At 42.4% G+C, this 25,368-nt stretch overlaps 1 protein-coding gene across 2 annotated transcripts in view; it reads right to left on the bottom strand.

Annotated features, from left to right (window-relative positions):
* Positions 1 to 5,490: 5,490 nt before the first annotated feature.
* Positions 5,491 to 25,368, bottom strand: part of LOC124039829 (uncharacterized protein C18orf63-like) — a 37,352-nt gene continuing 17,474 nt past the window's right edge. For both annotated transcript variants that reach the window (XM_046356272.1, XM_046356271.1), the window contains exons 7-14: positions 25,109 to 25,185; positions 24,620 to 24,726; positions 19,437 to 19,533; positions 18,141 to 18,226; positions 15,442 to 15,628; positions 8,424 to 9,128; positions 7,656 to 7,739; positions 5,491 to 6,486 (exon numbers count right to left, since the gene is read on the bottom strand). In XM_046356272.1, coding sequence (XP_046212228.1) covers positions 6,364 to 6,486; positions 7,656 to 7,739; positions 8,424 to 9,128; positions 15,442 to 15,628; positions 18,141 to 18,226; positions 19,437 to 19,533; positions 24,620 to 24,726; positions 25,109 to 25,185 — 1,466 coding nt within the window. In that variant the 3' untranslated portion in view covers positions 5,491 to 6,363. The remainder of the gene's footprint in view (positions 6,487 to 7,655; positions 7,740 to 8,423; positions 9,129 to 15,441; positions 15,629 to 18,140; positions 18,227 to 19,436; positions 19,534 to 24,619; positions 24,727 to 25,108; positions 25,186 to 25,368) is intronic.

The following is a 25,368-nucleotide window of genomic DNA, read 5'->3' as shown; positions in this document are numbered from 1 at the left end:
TAGTACCCGTAGGCACTGTAAATGAAATATGAAACCCATATTCAACAAAATGTATGTTGGACTATGGCATAGATGATGTCTCTCTGTAAGACGAGTGAAACACAACTACTGTACCATGGGTAATGAATTGTTACATTTTTGTCATTATCTGTACACTTTCGGCCCGTCATTGGACACTGTGCTATCTAACCTCCAATCGAGCTTCAATGCCATACAACACTCCTTCCGTGGCCTCCAACTGCTCTTAAACGCTAGTAAAACCAAATGCATGCTTTTCAACCGATCGCTGCCTGCACCCGCTTGCCCGACTAGCATCACCACACTGGATAGTTCCGACCTTGAATATGTGGACACCTATAAGTACCTAGGTGTCTGGCTAGACTGCAAACTCTCCTTCCAGACCCATATCAAACATCTCCAATCGAAAGTCAAATCAAGAGACGGCTTTCTATTCCGCAACAAAGCCTCCTTCACTCACGCTGCCAAGCTTACCCTAGTAAAACTGACTATCCTACCGATCCTCGACTTCGGCGATGTCATCTACAAAATTGCTTCCAACACTCTTCTCAGCAAACTGGATGCAGTTTATCACAGTGCCATCCGTTTTGTCACTAAAGCACCTTATACTAATATAATAATAATAATAATAATTTAAATAATATATGCCACTTGTATGCTCTAGTCGGCTGGCCCTCGCTACATATTCGTCGCCAGACCCACTGGCTCCAGGTCATCTACAAGGACATGCTAGGCCTGCAACACCCATCCGTAGCACGCGCTCCAGCAGGTGTATCTCATTGATCATCCCTAAAGCCAACACCTCATTCGGCCGCCTTTCGTTCCAGTACTCTGCTGCCTGTGACTGGAACGAATTGCAAAAATCGCTGAAGTTGGAGACTTTTATCTCCCTCACCAACTTCAAACATCAGCTATCTGAGCAGCTAACCAATCGCTGCAGCTGTACATAATCTATTGGTAAATAGCCCACCCATTTTCACCTACCTCATCCCCATAGTTTTTATTTATTTACTTTTCTGTTCTTTTGCACACCAATATCTCTACCTGTACATGATCATCTGATCATTTATCACTCCAGTGTTAATCTGCAATATTGTAATTATTCGCCTACCTCCTCATGCCTTTTGCACACATTGTATATAGACTCCCCTTTTTTCTCTACTGTGTTATTGACTTGTTAATTGTTTACTCCGTGTGTAACTCTGTGTTGTCTGTTCACACTGCTATGCTTTATCTTGGCCAGGTCGCAGTTGCAAATGAGAACCTGTTCTCAACTAGCCTACCTGGTTAAATAAAGGTGAAATAAAATAAAGACGCTCTTATCCAGAGCGACTTACATTTAGTGCATTTTTCTTAAGATAGCAAGGTGAGACAAACATACATTCGGAAAGTAATCAGACCTATTGACTTTTTCCACATTTTGTTATGTTACAGCCTAATTCTAAAATTGATTAAATAACCCCCCCATCAATCTACACACAATACCCCATAATGAAAAAGCAAAAACAGGTTTTCAGAAACTCTTTGTTGAAGCACCTTTGGCAGCGTTTACAGCCTCAAGTCTTCTTGGGTATGACGCTACAAGCTTGGCACACCTGTATTTTCTCCCCTTCTTCTCTGCAGATCCTCTCAAGCTCTGTCAGGTTGGGTGGGGAGCGTCGCTGCACAGCTATTTTCAGGTCTCTCCATAGATTCAAGTCCGGGCTCTGGCTGGGCCACTCAAGGACATTCACAGACTTGTCCCAAAGCCACTCCTGAGTTGTCTTGGCTGTGTGCTTAGGGTCGTTGTCCTGTTGGAAGGTGATCCTTCGCCCCCAGTCTGGAGTGTGCGGAGGAGCGGGGTGACATGGGAGGATTTAGGATGTTTGCAGAGAATGACAGGGTGTTGTCTAGGGCCATGCCAAGGTTCTTTTGCACTCTGGGAGGGGGACACCGTGGAGTTGTCAACCGTGATGGAGAGGTCTTGGAATGGGCAGGCCTTCCCCGGGAGGAAGAGCAGCTCCGTCTTGTTGAGGTGGTGGGCCAACATCCAAGATGAGATATCTGCCAGGCACGCAGAGATGCATGTTGCCACCTGTGTGTCCGAGGGGGGAAGGGAAAAAAGTATTTGAGTGTCATCCGCATAGCAATAATAGGAGAGACCATGTGAGGATATGATGGAGCCGAGTGACTTAGTGTATAGAGAGGAGAGGGCCTAGAACTGAGCAGTGGGGGCTAGACACAGATCCTCTCCATGTCACATAGTAGGAACGGCCTGCCAGGTAGGATGCAAACCAAGACTGTGCAGAGCCTAAGATGCCCAGCCCCGAGAGGAGGATCTGATGGTTCACGGTGTCAAAGGAAGTTGATAGATCTAGGAGAACGAGAACAGAGAAGAGTGTGTCAGCTTTGGCAGTACAGAGAGCCTCCGTAACACAGAGAAGAGCAGTCTCGGTTGAGTGACCCGTCTTGTAGCCTGACTGATTAGGGTCAAGAAGATCATTCTGAGAGAGACAGCGAGAGGGTTGGTCAGAGACAGTACGCTCAAGTGTTTTTGAAAGAAAAGAAAGAAGGGATACCGGTCTGAGGTTTTTGATGTAGGAGGGGTCGAGAGTTGATTTGTTGAGGAGGGGAGCAATTCGGGCCATTTTGAAGTCAGAGGAGACTCAGCTTGTGGTCAGTGATGAGTTGATGAGGGAAGTGAGGAAAATGAGGGATGGGAGAAGGTCTCTATAGGTGGTCTGGAGAAGGGAGGAGGGGATGGGATCGAGCGGGCAGGTTGTTGGACGGCCAGACCTCCTCACTAGTCGCAGGATTTCATCTGGAGAGAGAGGGGAGAAAGAGGTAAAGGCGTAGGGTAGTTCTGTGTGAGTAGGACCAGTGGACTCACTAGGCTGAGTGAATGAGGAGCGGATGTCGTCTACCTTATTTTCAAAGTGGTTTATAAAGTCGTCCTCAGAGAGGGAGAAGGGAAGGGGGAGGAGGATTAAGGAGAAGGTGGAAAATAGTTTCCCAGGGTTAGAGGCAGAAGCTTGAAATGAAGAGTGATAGAAAGTGGCTTTAGCAGTGGATACAGAGGAAGAGAAGGTAGAGTAGCGAGTGAAATTAGGTAATGACTAATTATCAAAGTAATATCACATTACTGTTACAAAGAGCAAATGCATCCATAAAAGGACCATGATGCTTGGAGCCATTAAATCTAATGCCTAACAGTTGTCCTTAAAGCCAAGAAAGGGAAGAGGAAAAATTAACACGGTCTGTTTCACATTAAAAACTGTGATGTATGAAATACCACCCCTCCAAAATAATGGCTTTAAAAAACCTTGAAAGAATAGTTGAAACTCAATGCAAAGCTCTCGATGTCAGATTTGTACGGATCATTAAGCTTTTGGCCGAATAAACCATAAAGAAAGAGCTTTAAGTCTCCTCTTTGAAAGACACGCAGTTTGGCTTCTGATGCTTGCGATCAAATTTCACACAAATGCTTTTTACTCTTTTGCAGTTGATCCAGACTGAGGGTATCATTACAGCTGTCTCCAACAACCATTGCAGCGCTTTCCATCATCTTTAGTTATACAAGACTTTTGTGCTTTCGCAATAGCCATCACACTCTAGAATTCTGTCTCTAGCTAGGGTACCATCCAACTACCGACACATTTTCATGCGAATATTCTAAAATCTGCATGAAAACAAAAAGCGTATTTTCCCACCAGAGATGTGTTTCCATCAAATTGACTTGTTACGGATAATAGGCGATGCGTGATGACATAGTTCACATGAAAATAATTTTTTGATTAAATTCCCATGTGCCAAATAAAGTTTCCATCGCATTGTCAACTCTACTGATGGTTTTGTCACAAGAAATTATATAGCTAATGTGCCCACTCTGGTCTTGGCACGTGCGCTCTAGACAACAGCTCGCAGATACAGTGCAGGTATAGCCTACATGATGAAATGATTATGGACGAAAGAGCAAGATTATTTTTATTTGTCAAATGGCAGCCAAGCATCAGTCACCAGAATAAAACCCTCAATATTTATTGAAAAGGAGTATCAAGCTCATTACCTTGCACTTTCACCACCCTGTGAAGTTCATCATAACTTATTTCATCTGTAGCCTAATAAACTGCATGCTTTCCAGAGTCATAGTTGGAGGACCACAAAACATATCATTGCGTGACTTCAAGTTTACTTTGATGTAATTATTGTATCAATATTTGTGCATCAAGGCGCTTCCACCACCATTTCTCACATAATTTAAATATCCCACCTTGTCTAGCGTATTTTGGTTTGTCGACATTTGGAAAGTTTAGCGACAAATTAGCTGTTTTCATCAGGCTGTCATTACATGTTTTTATCTGACATGTACTTTACTTGCATATAAAGGTTGGATGGAAACCTGGCTGGAGAGAGAGGCATTGAAGAGAATTTGTGAGTTGACTGGCTGGCTCAGTTTTATTTTTATTTTTATTTCACCTTTATTTAACCAGGTAGGCTAGTTGAGAACAGGTTCTCATTTGCAACTGCGACCTGGCCAAGATAAAGCATAGCAGTGTGAACAGACAACACAGAGTTACACATGGAGTAAACAATTAACAAGTCAATAACACAGTAGAGAAAAAAAGGGGAGTCTATATACAATGTGTGCAAAAGGCATGAGGAGGTAGGCGAATAATTACAATATTGCAGATTAACACTGGAGTGATAAATGATCAGATGATCATGTACAGGTCAGTACAGGTGCATCAAAGCTGGGACCGAGAGACTGAAAAACAGCTTCTATCTCAAGGCCATCAGACTGTTAAATAGCCACCACTAACATTGAGTGGCTGCTGCCAACACACTGTCATTGACACTGACCCAACTCCAGCCATTTTAATAATGGGAATTGATGGGAAATGATGTAAATATATCACTAGCCACTTTAAACAATGCTACCTTATATAATGTTACTTACCCTACATTATTCATCTCATATGCATATGTATATACTGTACTCTACAACATCGACTGCATCCTTATGTAACACATGTATCACTAGCCACTTTAACTATGCCACTTTGTTTACTTTGTCTACACACTCATCTCATATGTATATACTGTACTCGATACCATCTACTGTATGCTGCTCTGTACCATCACTCATTCATATATCCTTATGTACATGTTCCTTATCCCCTTACACTGTGTATAAGACAGTAGTTTTGGAATTGTTAGTTAGATTACTTGTTGGTTATCACTGCATTGTCGGAACTAGAAGCACAAGCATTTCGCTACACTCGCATTAACATCTGCTAACCATGTGTATGTGACAAATAAATTTGATTTGATTTGAGGTAGAGATATTGGTGTGCAAAAGAGCAGAAAAGTAAATAAATAAAAACTGTGGGGATGAGGTAGGTGAAAATGGGTGGGCTATTTACCAATAGATTATGTACAGCTGCAGCGATCGGTTAGCTGCTCAGATAGCTGATGTTTGAAGTTGGTGAGGGAGATAAAAGTCTCCAACTTCAGCGATTTTTGCAATTCGTTCCAGTCACAGGCACACTTCAATCAATAAGGTCAGACCTGGGTTCAAATTCTATTTGAAATAATTTCAAATACTTTATCTGTTTGACTTTTGCAGTGGAGCTAATAGGAAAGTCCCCAAAGTGCAAACGCCGGCCACCTGGCACTCCTGTAGGTTGAAGCAAACGCTCCCACAAAAAAAAAAAAAATGATTTGAAGATTTTCGAATAGTATTGGAATCTAGGTCTGGTCACAGAACATTCACTCTGCTGAGAGTAAAAAGTGTAAGGGGGCCATATTCATTTTACATGGGGAATCTTTTCTATTTAATATTAAAAATATCTTTGTTTTATTATGGCAATCAATGTGTATGCACAATTTCAAAGGATCTGAATATTGAATAAGTACTAACAGACATTTGCTTTGATCTTTTCTGAAATAAAGCTCAGACATACTACAGAAAATTACATCTTGAACAAGAAAAGCAAGAAATGGGGATTAATAAAAATGACTAATATATAAAACAAAACTATATAAATAGGAGATATATTACTCTTTTTATGTTAAACAAATACATTCAATAAATATATTACATAAAATGATCTGTTCTTTCCTCAAACTCAAGGCCAGAAACATCTTACTACCTCAGTTGAATTGACTTCTGTGCCCAGTGGGTATTAACTTCATAACAAGAACACCATACAGGTACATGACATATCATTCAAGAATGATAACACAGAGACCTGATAGCAATACAAAGCTCACTATCAATGACCCTTAAAACCAGCTCGTTCTCTGTGATGTTGAATAGTGTAAAATGACCCTCTCTGTGCCTGTCTGGAAGGTGACCCTCACTACTCAAGATTCACTCAGGCAACGCATGACCTTTGACACCAGCTCCTCTTTCCTTTCCTTGGACCGTACCACCACTCCGCGGCTCTTCAGCCAGGCCTGCAGGGTCGTCACATTGATCTTCGACAGCTGAATAAATAGCAAACAAGACATGTTCAATCATAAAGCCAATCAATCAATAAAATGTATTTCATAAAACCCTTCTTACATCCTTCTTATCCTACTGTAGGTCAAGAAAAAAATCTGAGGTGGTAGAGAATTTCCTCACAGGTATACTGTAATCTTTGTATAATGTCATCTTTCGGACACTTACTTTGCTTAATTTAGTTTCTGAATTATAGCTCTCGAATTGGACCGATAAGGATAAAAAAAAAAAAGTATATATTTTAAAAAAAATCCTTCAGCTTAGTTTACAATTAGCGGTTTGAGAGTGATGTCATCAGACACAGTGGAGACACCTTCACCTTCTGAGGGGGGAGCACATCAAACATCAAGACATTTCTTATGTGAATCCTCCATACATTATGTGTTGAGATCCTTAGTTTTGTTCAATCTTCATTGTACAGGGAAATGTACTTTCTGTTGATTGGGTGTAGATGTTGGCAAATTTCCTGGTTTCATTGGGTGTTTGCTTACAGAAAAAAAAAGTCTAAATGACCTAAAAGCTCAAATCTACTCGGACTTCCATAGTTTACCTTACCCGTGTTTATTCAAATAAAACCAAAACCAATGCAGCTACAAAAGATAAATGACTGCAGTTGTAATTATGAACTATGCAGACGCTGTAAAGTCATTTTGAAGAGTAACATCCCTATAGATTACATCTAGCCATCCCTGAAGTATATTAGGTAAGGTCTCTATGTCCATTCAGTGCCCATGTGTGTCCCAGTCCGAAAACTAATCCGTCAAAATGGCAGCAATCATTCTAATAAACTTTCCCCCGGCTCCCTCGTAAAAATGATCAACCGAGTCGTAAATTTTGTGAAATAGTATCTGTAAAAAATGGTATCTAGCTCGAGAACAAGACACAAGACAGATCTCATTTAGTAAAAGCTTGTAATGGAATTCAATCAGGGGTGTAGTGGGAAAATCTATTCGGTTTATGGATCTTGCTAAACATTTACTCTGATGTATCGTCCCCTAATCAACCTGCTTTGGTGGGATGTTTTGCCTCCCTCAAACCATTTGTTGAATTTATCACCTCTCTCAACACGCAGAACATTTGCAAAATACATACTTTTCACTGTAAATCAAAGCTATGGAAAAAGGTCAAGGTAAAAGTATAGTAAAGGACATACCTGGTTACTTCTCGCGTGTTTCTCCACGTCCACATCCTGCACTGCAGACTTTGGCTTCTTTGGTTTTGACTCAAACCAGTCCCCCTGAGAGGTGAGAACCCATTACTTTAATTACAATACAATATATCTTTATATATATATATTTTAGTTTTACTATTCAAATTCTCAGCAAATACACACACATAAAACATATTTGACTACTGCACAGTCTCAAACATATAGTACAGGGACAAATCCTCACCTGGGAAAAGCATTGACTTCACGCAAACAATCAAGCACTGAATGCAATGGGAGATATGCCCTTATATTTTAAATTAGGCGAGCTAATCTTAATTCCTAAGATTGAAATCCCACCGTAGCCCTTTCCTGCAGTAAAATGACCTAGTGGCCTCATGGGTGGAATGTTATTCCTATTTTTCATAATTTCAACATGAATAAACATTATTTATTTTTTAACGCTTCAAATACAGTGTTTCTCTGTCAAATAGTTTTGTTTTCAGTTTTCTGTGATGTATAGTATATATAGTGTAACGTTGGGATGCAAACAAAAAACTATATCTGATATGGTACAGGTGTCTTCCTTTTTAAAGCTCATAACCATGTGTGTGAGGTGTATACTTTTGTTTCAAAGGAGATTTGTTTAAGACTACCAAGAAACACTCGGTGTGACCCTGATTTAGCCCACTGCAGTAAAAAGTTCAACTGAAATGTGATTGGACTAAATCTCAAATTACAATTACATCTAGAGTGTGTTTGGTGGTGACTCACCCCTCTGTTGCCTAGCAGACCAGATGGAAGAAGATGAGGGGGACCTGAGGCGATCTCGTCCCTCACTCTGAAAGCTCTCTCACTGGCATGCACCTGGGAGGAATGTGGGGAAACCCCTTCAGGCCGCGGAAAGGGGGTCAAGTGAGGCATGGTCGCTGAAGTGGGCCGGCGGGCTTCCTCTGTGCACTTGGAAGAGGTAGACGACGAATGCAAAAAGAGGGGAACAGACGAGGAGGAAAAGGAAGAGGAGAAGAAGGCTGGACAGGCCCTCTTCTGTCCCGACACAGGTGTCTGCCGTTGCTCCTCGGCTCTCTTCTGCTGCTTCTCAGCCAGAAGCTTGGTGACATTGACATGGCGCGGGAGGGCCTTGTTCTTGAAGATGGGTACCATCTTGGGTCCAGTCGGTGGGGCCTGGCTGTGTTGGGGGTGTGTGGTGGGTTGGGGAGGGGCAGCACTGCGATAGAGAGAGGAGGAGGGCAAGCCTCTCCCTGGGGTATAACTCTGAGTGGGAGTGGGATGGACCCCCTGGGTTCTCCCAGTGCTGAGATAGCTGCTGCTGCCACTCTGTCCCACTGGCTGGCTGAAAGTCTGGGCGCCTGGTGCCCCCCCAAATGAGGGCTTGAGGGGGCAGGAGGCATGGAGTTGACTCAGCACGGGCCTGCTAGCTGACTTGGTCGTCAAGTTCACCGGTTTGCCACTAGCCACCTGGAATGCACCACAAAGGAATGCACAGTGCAGTGATGTTGGAACACGGGAACATACAGTTCTGGGAATTAAAAAAGTGAAACTGTACTGCAGTTCAGTAAAAAACATTTGCTTCAAAGTGGATGTACTGTAACTGCACCGTCATTACATGTTGTATTGCAAATTAACTAGTATTTGGCAGCATGTTTGTCACAATAACAATGTACCTTCATGCTGCAGTAGGTCATTTTGAAAAAATATGATATAACGGCGAGAGTTGCACCAGCTTTGTATATTATAAATGTATGAAATGAATCCATAATGACTCAACAATACCTATGAACCATATATTACGTTACCCCAAATCTAGGTACATATACAGTTATTACTCCTGTAAAACAGATGATTACTGTGAGTTCAAGTTCTACTTCATTAACTTCTTAATTAAACACTGTAAATACCCACTTGGCACACACTGGTTGAATCAACATTGTTTCCACGTTATTTCAATGAAATTACATTGAACCAACATGTAAAATACATTGCATTGACGTCTGTGGCCAGTGGTTAGGGTGTTTCAACAAGCTCCCACATAATTTGTCCAGCACAAATAAACCTCTATTCACTTTGACAGCGAGAGCTTCCACCACCAACATCTGTGGGCAATAACAAACCAGGGTCGTATTCACTAGGCACCAAACAGACGCAAAACGGACTGAAAGAGGGAGGGATTAACCTGAAGTTATCCATTATGAATCGTTTGTTTTCATTGCAAAACCTTTTGCTACGGTGAATACTAATGAATATGACCCAGGGAAGAGGATATGACCTAGCTGCTAGCAGAACGCTTGCCATTGTTTCAAATTGAAAATTCAAGGATTTTCTCTGCCTTGTATTATTCACCCAGATTGTACTAATCAATCACCAGAAAGGGTGGGTGGATGGAGGAGGGAACCTGAGCCTTCTCTCTCTCTTTCTGCTCGTTTCTCACATCCTATCGGGAGGACCCAGACATTTATCATCACACCTCCTTTCTGACAGTTTGGAATTAAAAAACTGTCAAACATACATTTGGATCTAGAGAAATGTAAGGCGTAAATCTTATTTTGTGAAGATAAATTGTACAGATAAAACTAATGTGGGAAATGTTAAAAATCTACTATTAAAATAAAATCTTTATCATGAATAGTGTCTCTTTTGTAAAACTTCTAAAACGTAGAAATATTGCATGTGTAATTTGAAATACATGAGAAATATGAGCAGCACCAATTGTATATTGTACCAGTACGTGCGTCTATGTGTGCAAAATGACACACGTTGTATCAACGACAGTCTGTAGTCCTGTACCTGTGAGTGTGGACGGGTTTAGGGTAATTCAATATAGTGTAGATTTTCTCATTTTACCATTATTTAACCAGGTAGGCAAGTTGAGAACAAGTTCTCATTTACTATTGCGACCTGGCCAAGATAAAGCAAAGCAAAATAAATAAATAAATACAGTAGGGGAAGAGGTAGCTGTTTGGGGTCAATTATAGATGGGCTATGTACAGGTGCAGTAATCTGTGAGCTGCTCTGACAGCTGATGCTTAAAGCTAGTGAGGGAGACAAGTGTTTCCAGTTTCAGAGATTTTTGTAGTTCGTTCCAGTCATTGGCAGCAGAGAACTGGAAGGAGAGGCGGCCTAAGGGGGAATTGGTTTTGGGGGTGACCAGAGAGCTATACCTGCTGGAGCGCGTGCTACAGGTGGGTGCTGCTACGGTGACCAGCGAGCTGAGATAAGGGGGGACTTTACCTAGCAGGGTCTTGTAGATGACCTGGAGCCAGTGGGTTTGGAGACGAGTATGAAGTGAGGGCCAGCCAACGAGAGTGTACAGGTCGCAGTGGTCGGTATTATATGGGGCTTTGGTGACAAAACGGATGGCACTGTGATAGACTGCACCCAATTTATTGAGTAGGGTATTGGAGGCTATTTTGTAAATGACATCGCCGAAGTCGAGGATCGGTAGGATGGTCAGTTTTACAAGGGTATGTTTGGCAACATGAGTGAAGGATGCTTTGTTGCGAAATAGGAAGCCAATTCTAGATTTGACTTTGGATTGGAAATGTTGGATGTGAGTCTGGAAGGAGAGTTTACAGTCTAACCAGACACCTAGGTATTTGTAGTTGTCCACATATTCCAAGTCAGAAACGTCCAGAGTAGTGATGTTGGACGGGCACGCAGGTGCAGGCAGCGATCGGTTGAAGAGCATGCATTTAGTTTTACTTGTATTTAAGAGCAATTGGAGGACACGGAAGGAGAGTTGTATGGCATTGAAGCTCGTCTGGAGGGTTGTTAACACAGTGTCCAAAGGGCCAGAAGTATACATAATGGTGTCGTCTGCGTAGAGGTGGATCAGAGACTCACCAGCAGCAAGAGCGACATCATTGATGTATACAGAGAAGAGAGTCGGTCCAAGAATTGAACCCTGTGGCACCCCCATAGAGACTGCCAGAGGCCCGGACAACAGGCCCTCCGATTTGACACACTGAACTCTATCAGAGAAGTAGTTGGTGAACCAGGCGAGGCAATCATTTGAGAAACCAAGGCTATCGAGTCTGCCTATGAGGATGTGGTGATTGACAGAGTCGAAAGCCTTGGCCAGGTCAATGAATACGGCTGCACAATATTGTTTCTTATCGATGGCGGTTAAGATATCGTTTAGGACCTTGAGCATGGCTGAGGTGCACCCATGACCAGCTCTGAAACAAGATTGCATAGCGGAGAAGGTATGGTGGGATTCAAAATGATCGGTAATTTGTTTGTTGACTTGGCTTTTGAAGACCTTAGAAAGGCAGGGTAGGATAGATATAGTTCTGTAGCAGTATGGGTCAAGAGTGTCCCCCCCTTTGAAGAGGGGGATGACCGCAGCTGCTTTCCAATCTCTGGGAATCTCAGACGACACGAAAGAGAGGTTGAACAGGCTAGTGGTAGGGGTCGCAAAACAAATTGGCAGATAATTTTAGAAAGAAAGGGTCCAGATTGTCTAGCCCGGCTGATTTGTAGGGGTCCAGATTTTGCAGCTCTTTCAGAACATCAGCTGACTGGATTTGGGAGAAGGAGAAATGGGGAAGGCTTGGGCAAGTTGCTGTGGGGGGTGCAGTTGACCAGGGTAGGGGTAGCCAGGGGTAGCCAGGTGGAAAGCATGGCTAGCCGTACAAAAATGCTTCTTGAAATTCTCAATTATAGTGGATTTATCTGTGGTGACAGTGTTTCCTATCCTCAGAGCAGTGGGCAGCTGGGAGGTGTTCTTATTCTCCATGGACTTTACAGTGTCCCAGAACTTTTTTGAGTTTGTGTTGCAGGAAGCAAATTTCTGCTTGAAAAAGCTAGCCTTGGCTTTTCTAACTGCCTGTGTATATTGGTTTCTAGCTTCCCTGAAAGGTTGGATATCACGGGGACTGTTCGATGCTAATGCAGAACGCCATAGGTTGTTTTTGTGTTGGCTAAGGGCAGTCAGGTCTGGAGAGAACCAAGGGCTATATCTGTTCCCGGTTCTAATTTTCATGGTTTTTTCATGTTTATTTAAGATGGTGAGGAAGGCATTTAAAAAAAAATAACCAGGCATCCTCTACTGACAGGATACCCCGGCCAGGTTGATTAGAAAGGCCTGCTCGCTGAAGTGTTTCAGGGAGCGTTTGACAGAGATGAGTGGAGGTCGTTTGACCGCTGACCCATTACGGATGCAGGCAATGAGGCAGTGATCGCTGAGATCTTGGTTGAAAACAGCAGAGGTGTATTTAAAGGGTAAGTTGGTTAGGATGATATCTATGAGGGTGTCCGTGTTTACGGCTTTGGGGTGGTACCTGGTAGGTTCATTGATAATTTGTGTGAGATTGAGGGCATCAAGCTTAGATTGTAGGATGGCTGGGGTGTGAAGCATGTTCCAGTTTAGGTCGCCTCTATAAGTACCTAGGTGTCTGGCTAGACTGTAAACTCTCCTTCCAGACTCATATCAAACATCTCCAATCGAAAATCAAATCAAGAGTCGGCTTTCTATTCCGCAACAAAGCCTCCTTCACTCACGCCGCCAAACTTACCCTAGTAAAACTGACTATCCTACCGATCCTCGACTTCGGCGATGTCATCTACAAAATTGCTTCCAACACTCTACTCAGCAAACTGGATGCAGTTTATCACAGTGCCATCCGTTTTGTCACTAAAGCACCTTATACCACCCACCACTGCGACTTGTATGCTCTAGTCGGCTGGCCCTCGCTACATATTCGTCGCCAGACCCACTGGCTCCAGGTCATCTACAAGTCCATGCTAGGTAAAGCTCCGCCTTATCTCAGTTCACTGGTCACGATGGCAACACCCATCCGTAGCACGCGCTCCAGCAGGTGTATCTCACTGATCATCCCTAAAGCCAACACCTCATTTGGCCGCCTTTCGTTCCAGTTCTCTGCTGCCTCTGACTGGAATGAATTGCAAAAATCGCTGAAGTTGGAGACTTTTATCTTCCTCACCAACTTCACACATCTGCTATCTGAGCAGCTAACAGATCGCTGCAGCTGTACATAGTCTATCGGTAAATAGCCCACCCATTTTTACCTACCTCATCCCCATACTGTTTTTATTTATGTACTTTTCTGCTCTTTTGCACACCAATATCTCTACCTGTACATGACCATCTGATCATTTATCACTCCAGTGTTAATCTGCAAAATTGTAATTATTCGCCTACCTCCTCATGCCTTTTGCACACAATGTATATAGACTCCCCTTTTTCCCCCACTGTGTTATTGACTTGTTAACTGTTTACTCCATGTGTAACTCTGTGTTGTCTGCGCATACTGCTATGCTTTATCTTGGCCAGGTCGCAGTTGCAAATGAGAACTTGTTCTCAACTAGCCTACCTGGTTAAATAAAGGTGAAATAAAAATAAAATAAAAAAATAGCAGCACAAGCTCTGAAGATAGATGGGGGCAATCAGTTCACATATGGTGTACAGAGCACAGCTGAGGGCAGAGAGTGGTCTATCGCAGCCGGCGACAGATAAACAGATAAAGGGCGGGTGGGTTGAATAGAGAGAAAACAATACCTTACAAAATCCATAAATGTATCACTCTTGTGCAATTTATATTTGCAGACCCATGAGCCACTGTTCCCATGAGACCCATGAGCCACTGTTACCCATCCCTGATCTATAGGCTAATAGAGTTTTTTCTCTCTCATTGTTTTAGGCTATCTGGCATTAGTGCACAAGCTTAAACTGTGCCAAATAGCTTACACACCAATCGCCAAATCCACGAAGGCAAAAAGGGCAATGTCGGAGTTTAATTGAATAACATTTACATTTACATTTAAGTCATTTAGCAGACGCTCTTATCCAGAGCGACTTACAAATTGGATAAGAGAAAAGCTGTGAAAGGGGAGTGAAAGTGAAGGGAAGGCCAGAAAAGTAATGTTTGGGAAAGATTGGTTGAAGTGCTAAAAGAGGATGATAGCAATGCACTTTGTTATGTGCATACACAGTCACAAGACAGTAGACTTCAAATAGGCCTATGGTACATCAAGGGAATTGTAGCCTGCTGTTCAAATGGGTTAAATGGAAAGTGAAATCTGGACCTCTCACATAGCCTTAATATAAACTCCTGCAAAATTAAGCACTTCTTGCAGTAAAATAATAACCTACACCAAATGTAGGCAACATTTTGACTCAGGAACAGGAGTGGAGAAATATGATTTATGTCTTTCAGCATCTTGAGAGAATGCTAATGCTCAGTTAGATACCATCTGTAGAGGTACTATATTTATCAGCATCATAAAAGCTGCTAGTATTTCAACCACATAAAATATGTATCCAAGCCAACCTGAAATCTTATCAGAAACATGTTGGATTGTTTTCACAGCTTTCGATTTCCTTACAACAGGTCAAACTGATGTCATTTTTTGGGAGTTACTGCATTTTCTCCCGGTCCCTAAAGGTCTTTGCTCCATGAAAGCTTGGTCAACTAGATTTAAGCATTCATTCTATCGATTCAAGACATTATACTGGTGAGCAAGGGTTTATTTAGTATTCTAGGGCAACATATAATGACAGAAGAGAAGCTGCATGGATCTAGTTGACGAACAAATAGCCTACCAAAATGTCCTGCACCCTGTCCAAAAATCTTTCCGCAGTCTTTGACTGTAGCCTATAGAGCATTTTCTATATCAGCGGGTTAGGGTCGGGTGCGGGCCTCAGATTTTCACTTCATCACATATAGTCGGGCGGTTGTGGATTATTAGCAATTACGGGCATGTGCGGGTGAACAAACAGCTGACCCGCGCACCACTTGTGTGCACCCTGTACCTGTGCTGAGGCAATGCTGAGCAGGCTGGTGGTGTGGTAGCAGGGCTTGCTGGTCATGCGGGCTGGGAAGCCACAGACAGTCTGCAGGCTCTCCCTCAGGTGGGATAGGAAGGAGCTGAGCGCCCCCTGGAGGTCCACCCTGGGACAGCGCTGCACCGGGTCAGTCCGGATACAGCTCAGAGGGTATCTTAGCAGACTAGTTAAAGGTCCAATGCATCTGTTTTTTTTTTATCTCAGTATCAAATCATTTCTGGATAACAATTAAGTACCCTACTGTGAGTGTTTTCAATTAAAATGGTCAAAAAGTATGCAAAAACAGCTTCTTAGAAAATAGCAATTTCTCAAGCAAGATTTTTGCTAGGACTGCCTGGGAGTAGTCTGAGTGGGGAGGGGAAAACTTCAAATGAGCTGTTACTGGTTTGGAACTCTCTTTCTTATTGGTCTATTAACTGTTGACTGGTGATGTCACCAGGCAGGCCAAAACTTTATCCCACCTAACCAGGCTGAAACATCATGCAGTCTTTTCAAACAGCTCTTCCACTAAAAAGGCATTATCAACATTTTCACAATCTCACAGTATTATTCAACCTCATAGTGTGGAAGTATGTAAACTCAGCAAAAAAAGAAACGTCCTCTCACTGTCAACTCTGTTAATTTTCAGCAAACTCAACATGTGTAAATACTTGTATGAACATAAAAAGATTCAACAACTGAGACATAAACTGAACAAGTTCCACAGACATGTGACTAACAGAAATTGAATAATGTGTCGCTGAACAAAGAGGGGGGTGGTTCAAAATCAAAAGTAACAGTCAGTATCTGGTATAGCCACCAGCTGCATTAAGTACTGCAGTGCATCTCCTCCTCGTGGACTGTACCAGACTTGGCCGTTCTTGCTGTGAGAGGTTACCCCACTCTTCCACCAAGGCACCTGCAAGTTCCCGGACATTTCTGGGGGGAATGGCCCTAGCCCTCACCCTCCGATCCAACAGGTCCTAGACATGCTCAATGGGATTGAGATCCGGGCTCTTCGCTGGCCATGGCAGAACACTGACATTCCTGTCTTGCAGGAAATCACGGACAGAAAGAGCCGTATGGCTGATGGAATTGTCATGCTGGAGGGTCATATAAGGATGACTCTGCAAAAAGGGTACCACATGAGGGAGGTGGAGGTCTTCTCTGTAACGCACAGCGTTGAGATTTCCTGCAATGACAACAAGCTCAGTCCGATGATGCTGACACCCCGCCCCAAACCATGACGGACCCTCCACCTCCAAATTGATCCCGCTACAGAGTACAGGCCTCGGTGTAATGCTAATTCCTTCGATGATAAACGCAAATCCGACCATCAACCCTGGTGAGACAAAACCGCGACTCGTCAGTGAAGAGCACTTTTTGACAGTCCTGTCTGGTCCGGCGAGGGTGGGTTTGTGCCCATGAGTGACGTTGTCGCATGGTGATGTCGAATGAGGACCTGCCTTACAACAGGCCTACACGCCCTCAGTCCAGCCTCTCTCAGCCTATTGCGGACAGTTTGAGCACCGAAGGAGGGTAGGTGCGTTCCTGGGGAACTTGGGCAGTGGTTGTTGCCATCCTGTACCTGTCTCGCAGGTGTGATGTTCGGATGTACCGATCCTGTGCAGGTGTTGTTACACGTGGTCTGCCACTGCAAGGACGATCAGCTGTCCGTCCTGTCTCCTGTAGCTCTGTCTTAGGTGTCTCACAGTACTGACATTGCAATTTATTGCCTGGCCACATCTGCAGTCCTCATGCCTCCTTGCAGCATGCATAAAGCACATTCACACAGATGAGCAGGGACCCTGGGCATCTTTGTTTTGGTGTTTTTCAGTCAGTAGAAAGGCCTCTTTAGTGTCCTAAGTTTTCATAACTATGACCTTAATTGCCTACCGTCTGTAAGCTGTTAGTGTCTAAAAGACTGATCCACATGGGCATGTTCATTAATTGTTTATTGTTCATTGAACAAGCATGGGTAACAGTGTTTAAACCCTTTACAATGAAGATTTTGAAGTTATTTGGATTTTTACAAATTATCTTTGAAAAACGGGGTTCTGAAAAAGGGACATTTATTTTTTTGCTGAGTTTCTAAAACACAGGAAAATCTAGTTTGCCTGAACAGGGCCTTTAAAGAAACGTAATATGTTCACTGTCTGGATGGAACTCACTTTAAAGGACCCATCTGGGATTGGTACATCCATTTTTGGATTTTTAAATGAATGATGTATAGCCATTGATGTTTGAAAAATATAACTTAGAAATTCCTCACGAGTTTAGTTCAACTGTTGTACCCCATCAGAAGCCAAAATATAAGCTTGTTTTACTTGTAAACAATATAATTGCCCCTTTAAGATGAATTGAAATGTCTGCCAAATTTGAATGAACTTAAAGAGTGAACACTGGCTTGAAGAACACCATATGTGAACCATTTTACACTGTTTGTTTTGTTATTTTCCCTCTCCAGATTTCGATTAATGTTTCATTTTACAACCTATCAAGGGACAAATGCTGGTTACAAGCAGTTACAAGTTACAAGAAAACACTAACTGTGCCTTATCAAAATAACAGTTGCATGAGTAGACATAAACGTTTTGAATCAGTGTAACAACATAACAGTCAACAGGTGGGCCAAAGGCAGATGCCTCAGATGGTCCCCAATCCATACCACAGGCTGAAAAGGATACGTGAACAGCCTTTCTCCAACCAGTTTGAAGTATACATTGCAATAAATCACTTCTTCCTCATCAATTTGGGGGAGTTGGTAGCCATACTGAAAAATAAAAAATAAACAAGGAAGAAGCAGTAAGGACAAATACATTAACTGTGTGTGAGTGTGTATTGTGTGTGTGTGTGTATAAGCTAGCAGTGTCAAACAGAGGGGGTGAGTAGACGACACAGCAAGGAAGATTATTTGTTTGTGACCCATCTCTGAATGTGAAGCACTCACCCAGATGTGACGACAGACCAACACCAACACTAACGTGTCGAGCATTACTATCAGCCAGCTGTCCCGTCCATTTGTTCTATCCACTGGCCCAACCACACAGGCCAGTGAGAGCTCTTGTTCAAGGCTGAGATACAATAGTCATACAGCACTATAATATACTTAATTAACAACACATGTTGGGGAGAGGGCTTTGGCAATGCATGTTTATTATTGGGCATTTTAGGAGCAAAGGGACCTTAATTAACAACATGATGGTAGAGTAAACTGTTAGGCAGCGTGGGTGTGAAATCTGATGGCTTGTTTCCAGCCAACATTAGTGAGTCATACTGAAGGGCCAAGTCCACTAAAACACGCACACACATTGTCACACACACTCACACGCATACAGGCACACTCAAGCACACACACTGCGCCGGGCGAAGTCCATGTTTAGTTGCTGACAGACGTTGACAGACAGGATGTGAGCAATGGGATGTCATTCACCACCATCAAGTTTGGTCCTGTGGTTGTAGTTAGAACAACAGTTCCCTGGAGTAGGCCACGTGTGTGTCTGTGTTGTGTGATGCCAATGTGAGTTTGCATTATTGTTGACATAACAGAAATCAGTTGATGCCAAATAACTTGACATGGTTGTGACACTACATATCATTTAGGTAAGCTAGCAAGCAGGCGTTATGCATAGCCAATTACAGTAGGTAACCTATTAGTGAATAAGTCTGAAATGACAGTGACACATGGTTCACTAAAGTGAGCTTGACCCAACCTGGAATCATAACCTTTAACTAGGGCCCAGAGCTTTTCCTAGTCAGGTAACGTGGTCAGGAAAATCTCGTAGTTATGACATATGAGATGTCTCTTTCATGGCAGCTTTATGCAGCCCTTATGAAGAGTAGTTAGTGTGAAGTGTAACTTACCTAGCCTGGTCTCAGATCGGTTTGTGCTGTCTTGACAATTCCTATGGCCATTGTCATGACAGTGATTATAGGAGTTGGCAAGACAGCACAAACAGATGTGGGACCAGGCTGTGACCTACCAAACTGCTCCAGTGATTCTGGATGTCAGCGTAGCACTGGAAGGGGCTCTCGGTGGGCATCCGGTGACTGATGCTGACGATCTGACCCCTTTTCATGCTACACACAACACAGATGGAAGCTTTATATCAAGTGTACCTATAACATATCAGTGAAGACATACAAGATTGACAGGTTGTACAGATGTCGGACCTTAATTTGGATCTTAATTTGTCAAATCTGAGAAAGTTTTGAGAAAGGAAAATAATCCCGCAGCAACAGGAAACATGAATTATTATTTGATTATAATTAATGGACATGTTTATAGGGTTTCATATACTTATCGTAAGGGAAAATCAAGTCTGAAATTTCAAAGTGAAAATTACAAACTTCAGAAACCCTTTTAAACCTCAAATTAAGATTCAGTAAATTCAGGAGGTAAATTGAAATTGCAAAATGTATGTTCACTTCCTGAATTGAAATGGAATTGAGCCCAACCCTGATTTTGATGTTCTTACGTTTTATGTTATTCTCTGTTCATACATAAGTATTCAAGTTCCATGACATATCAACAGTTCAATCCAACCTGTCATCGCAATGTTATTTTTCTCAATTTATGCCATTCCAGCCACTACAATGAGCCTGTCCTCCTATAGCTCCTCCCACCATAATCTACTGGTTTACACGGTGTCTTCGTTTTCAAACTCCTGCCTGTGTGCACATACCTGTGTACCCTGCCCGTGTGTCCGTAACACTTGTTATTATGAATACAGAAAGAATCTAGGGTTGTGAACGCTAGGGTTGTGGGTTCGATTCCCACAGGAGATCAGAATGAAAAAAGTAAGAAAATGTACAGTGCCTTCGGAAAGTATTCAGACCACTTGACTTTTTCCACATTTTGTTATGTTTACAACCCTATGAAAGAATCCTCAACAATCTACACACAATAGCCCATAATGACAAAGTGAAAACAGGTTTTTAGACATTTTTGCAAATGTATTAAAAATACAAAACAGAAATACCTTATTTACCTATGTATTCAGACTCTTTGCTATGAGACTCAAAATTGAGCTCAGGTGCACCCTGTTTCCATTGATCATCCTTGAGATGTTTCTACAACTTGATTGTAGTCCACCTGTGGTAAATTCAATTGATTGATCTAGAAGAAAAAGAAACGCACGCCTATTTAGCCGAGGTGCTGGCTAGCGGAGTGGAAAACTTGAAAATAAAGGAGAGCCACACACTCCTGTCTATATACGGTCCCAACAGCTGCAGGGATGCAAACTGGTAAAGGCCCAAAAAGGTGACACTTTTTTTTGTTGGGCTGAAACATGCACAAAATCTCTGCTAGTGGGAAATGCAGGTTTTAACTAATTAAATAGCAAAGAATATATGAGCTACATGATCAGTCTCTATGTGTAAAATAAAACATTTAAAGAAAGCAATCCTTATTCCTTATGTAATACATGTATCACTAGCCACTTTAACTATGCCACTTTGTTTACTTTGTCTACATACTCATCTCATATGTATATACTGTACTCGATACCATCTACTGTATGCTGCTCTGTACCATCACTCATTCATGTATCCTTATGTACATATTCTTTATCCCCTTACACTGTGTATAAGACAGTAGTTTTGGAATTGTTAGTTAGATTACTTGTTGGTTATCACTGCATTGTCGGAACTAGAAGCACAAGCATTTCGCTACACTCGCATTAACATCTGCTATCCATGTGTATGTGACAAATACAATTTGATTTGATCCAATCTTATTTGTTGCCTAGACTTTACTGCAAATGACACTCATGTCTTGAGAAAAAACAATACACTAATATTGCAGTTAGCCATGACGGCCTTTATAATAGAACGCTTGTGACCACACACGTCTAAATATTGTACTTGGGAAAAAAACATATTAAAGTAGAAATAGAATGAAACAAATAGGCATTCTATTTTTGCTCTATTATAGTGGTCACTATGGTAGACATTGATCAGGTGCACAAGGCTACATGTGTGCAAAAGTAAAACATTTAATAATCCCCTCTCACTCAGTGTGACTGTCAAGTTCAACACAATAAAAGCAATATCTTTGGACTACATTGCACATTACATTGTACACCTTCTGCCTGTGGACATCTGTTCTACAATGTGTCAGATACCCTTTGTTGACATAACTGATCTCTTTCAGGCAGAGAGTACACCTGGCATACCCTTTTTAATCCACTGTTTTGAAAAAGTGAGAAAGAGGGAAAGTGTGTGGTGTTCCTTTCACCTCTGTCATGACGTGGCCCTTTCAGGGTATAGATTGCGGCATCCCCATCCTTCTCTCTCTCTCTCTCTCCCCTACACCCATGTTCTGTTACCTCAGGTCATAAATTCCTGGAGGAGACTCTCTACCCCTGGCCATGCAGAAAGAGAGACATATAGAGAGAACAAAGGATTTCACATGGCGAACTCCTAAATCCCCAAAATGGGAATTTGTTACAAAATGTCCACTTGTGAGAAGGTGGGAATGGTCTGCGGACACTTAAAGGACGGGTATGACGAGTGTGTTTCATTTGGTGACCTCAGAGAGGACAGGAAACACATAACTTGTAACCATATCTACTGTTTGTTTGTCTATGCATTTCTGTGATTATTAAGTTAGTTAGTAAATAAATTATTAAGACAATCGGGGTATGGATGATTCATAGTAAAGGCTGGGTTCGTGTAGATAACCAACATTTTATGACGTTTGGAATGAGACTAACGTGAGGTAAAGAATAATTAATTCATTAGAAGACTAATTGATCAGATATTAAAATATCTGAAGAGTTATATTAGGAAAATTATAACTTTGCAATCTGAAGATTTTCCTTGGTGCCCGACTTCCTAGTTAATTACATTTACATGATTAGTTTAATAACGTAATAATAATGACAGAGAATTCATTTGATAAAATAACCGTCTTCACTTTAATGATACCAAAGACACAACACCTCTGTAGTGGCATCCAGCATAAGCCAGGCCTAGCTCCAGCTACACTTGATCCCTGAATCCACTTGCTTCACAAGCAACGCCTCATTTTCACCTAATTCACTCATTTTGAAAATGAACCACATACTGTCGAGGGAAACCATTAGTTCACAGATAGTAGATAGTTCATTTGCTAGTTAACATTTCACACAAATTGCCAGGGTTCAGTAAGCAACTAATGCGTTATAACTTGAGGAACGGCAAGGAGTCGTATACATGTTAATACTATAGCCAATTGGTTAGGTTACTAACGTTAGCTCATCTGATGTTATAACGTTAGCTAGCTGTTATTAGCCAGCTAATTTTCGCAACAAAAACTCAACTATTTGATCAGTTAAGTTGGCTAATGTTGCTCAACATTTCTCTGGCTAGCTAATGCAGAATTCGATCCAGCTAGCAAGATACTTAACAATGCTTACAATTCTTGTTCCACCACACTTTCTCCCTCACCTCAAACTTTCTAAATGCCAGTTGTTTTTCAGTTACAGCTCATGAAGTACGCTTCATCACCTTCTCACCCCTGTCTCCGTGGTCAGGCTTCTCACCTACCTCTTTGTCATCGTTCAGGGGATGCGTTTCTGTGACTTGGAAACTGCCTTTCCAATCTCTGCTGTCTTTCCAGAGCGCGCACTGATGCTGCAAATTGGTTGTCTCTTCAGTAGCATGCTGCATTCTGTTGTTATGTGAACGATTGGCTGAGCCTTGGATACAGTCAGTATTGCTCCAAATGCGCATCACTCGTTCGCTTACAGCCCGTAGTGATCCAAAGCCCCCATTTGATCTACACAAATCACGTAGGTCACCTATTTTGGATTCAAAACAGCGAATTTCGCCGAAAGGTGACTAGTTTGCAACCCTGTACAGTTGACAGTGCATGTCAGAGCAAGAACCAAGCCATGAGGTCGAAAGAATTGTCCATAGAGCTCTGAGACAGGATTGTGTCAAGGCACAGATTTTGGGAAGGGTACCAAAACATTTCTGCTGCATTGAAGGTCTCCAAGAACCAAATAGTTGAAGGTCCCCAAGAACACAGTGGCCTTCACCATTTTTAAGTGGAAGAAAACTGGAACCACCAAGACTCTTCCTAGAGTTGCCGCCCGGCCAAACTGAGCAATAGGGGGAGAATGGCCTTGGTCAGGGAGGTGACCAAGAACCTGATGGTCACTGACAGAGCTCTGGAGTTCCTCTGTGGAGATGGGAGAACATTCCAGAAAGACAATAATCACCAATCAAGCCTTTATAGTAGAGTGGCCAGACGGAAGCCACTCCTCAGTAAAAGGCACAAAACAGCCCGCATGGAGTTTGCCAAGAGGCATCTAAAGACTCTCAGACCATGAGAAACAAGATTCTCTAATCTTATGAAACCAAGACTGAACTCTGTGGACTGAAGGCCAAGCGTCACATCTGGAGGAAACCTGGCACCATCCCTACGGTGAAGCATGGTGGTGGCAGCATCATGCTGTGGGGATGTTTTTCAACGGCAGGGCCTGGGAGACTAGTCAGGATTGAGGCAAAGATGAACGGAGCAAAGTACAGAGAGATCCTTGATGAAAACCTGCTCCAGAGCGCTCAGGACCTGAGACTGGGGCAAAGGTTCACCTTCCAACAGGACAACGACACTAAGCACACAGACAAGACAACGCAGGAGTGGCTTCGGGGCAAGTCTCTGAATGTCCTTGAGTGGCCCAGCCAGAGCCCGGACTTGAACACGATCGAACATCTCTGGAGAGACCTGAAAATAGCTCTGCGGCAACACTCCCCATCTAACCTGACAGAGCTTGAGAGGATCTGCAGAGAAGAATTGGAGAAACCCCTCAAATACAGGCGTGCCAAGCTTGTAGCTTCATACCCAAGAAGACTCGAGGTTGTCAAAAATGTATAAAAAATGTTTTTGCTTTGTCATTATGGGTTATTGTGTGTAGATTGATGAGGGAATTTGTTTTAATCAATTTTAGAATAAGGCTGTAACCTAACAAAAATGTAAAAAAAATCAAGGGGTCTGAATACTTTCCGGAGGCACTGTCTAGCTACAGCATATTTTCAGATATTATAATATTCCCTCTATAATCACTCTCTATTGTAAGTCGCTGTGTATAAAAATGTCTACCAAAATGTGATCACGTGACCGCTGTGAAATTGCTGAGTCTACCTTTAAAAGGAAAATAAAACGTGTCAAAGTGCTGACCTTGGCAGAATGTAACACCAGTTGCTGGACATGGAGGTCTGGATAACAGCATCTGGCTGGCTATGGAAGTTCCTCAGGACCATGGGAGGGATGTCAAAGTCTGCCAACTAAACGTCAACCATACAATCCTTAAAAAGTAAATGTTACAGAGTACAACTAGAGATAACTAATGAGAACAAATTATTATAATGACAACCTGATGAATGGTTAAGGTAGAAATACTTGATGAAGGTGTGTAGTTTGTTAATGTCTGTCTGGCAGTGTGATGCATGGTACATATTGTGTTGGAGGGAAACAATTTCCAGTGAACCTACTTCTGTTTTAGCAGTATTCTATGGAATATCAGGCAGTGAGACAATTGCTTTTTTTTACTGCAATATTTAACTGATGGCTGTGTGTGTGTGTGCGCGTGTGTGTGTGTGTGTGTGTATGTGTGTGTGTGTGCTTGTGTGAGTATGTAAGGTTGTTTTGACTGGCTGCTGGGCTCACCCTGATTGGAGGGAGTCGGACAGTGTTGGCCTCCACACTGACACACAGCTGGCTTTCATTGGCACTCAGCTCGATCACTGGCAAAGGAAATAGGAAATATAGAACCTTGTCATTCTGCTGGATTAGAGGCCAGTAACACTTCATTTTAAAGTGGCCTAAATAACCCAAAATATAATTCAGTATAATTCCATCAAATACATATGGTGAGGACTGTACAGTACAGGGGCGAATCCTAACATCGTTCTACTCAAGTAGATTTT

This window comes from Oncorhynchus gorbuscha, linkage group LG07 (assembly GCF_021184085.1).
Source record: "Oncorhynchus gorbuscha isolate QuinsamMale2020 ecotype Even-year linkage group LG07, OgorEven_v1.0, whole genome shotgun sequence".
Lineage (NCBI taxonomy): Eukaryota > Metazoa > Chordata > Actinopteri > Salmoniformes > Salmonidae > Oncorhynchus > Oncorhynchus gorbuscha.
Note: the sequence above shows the minus strand (reverse complement) of the source record. Positions and strands in the feature narration are given on the sequence as shown.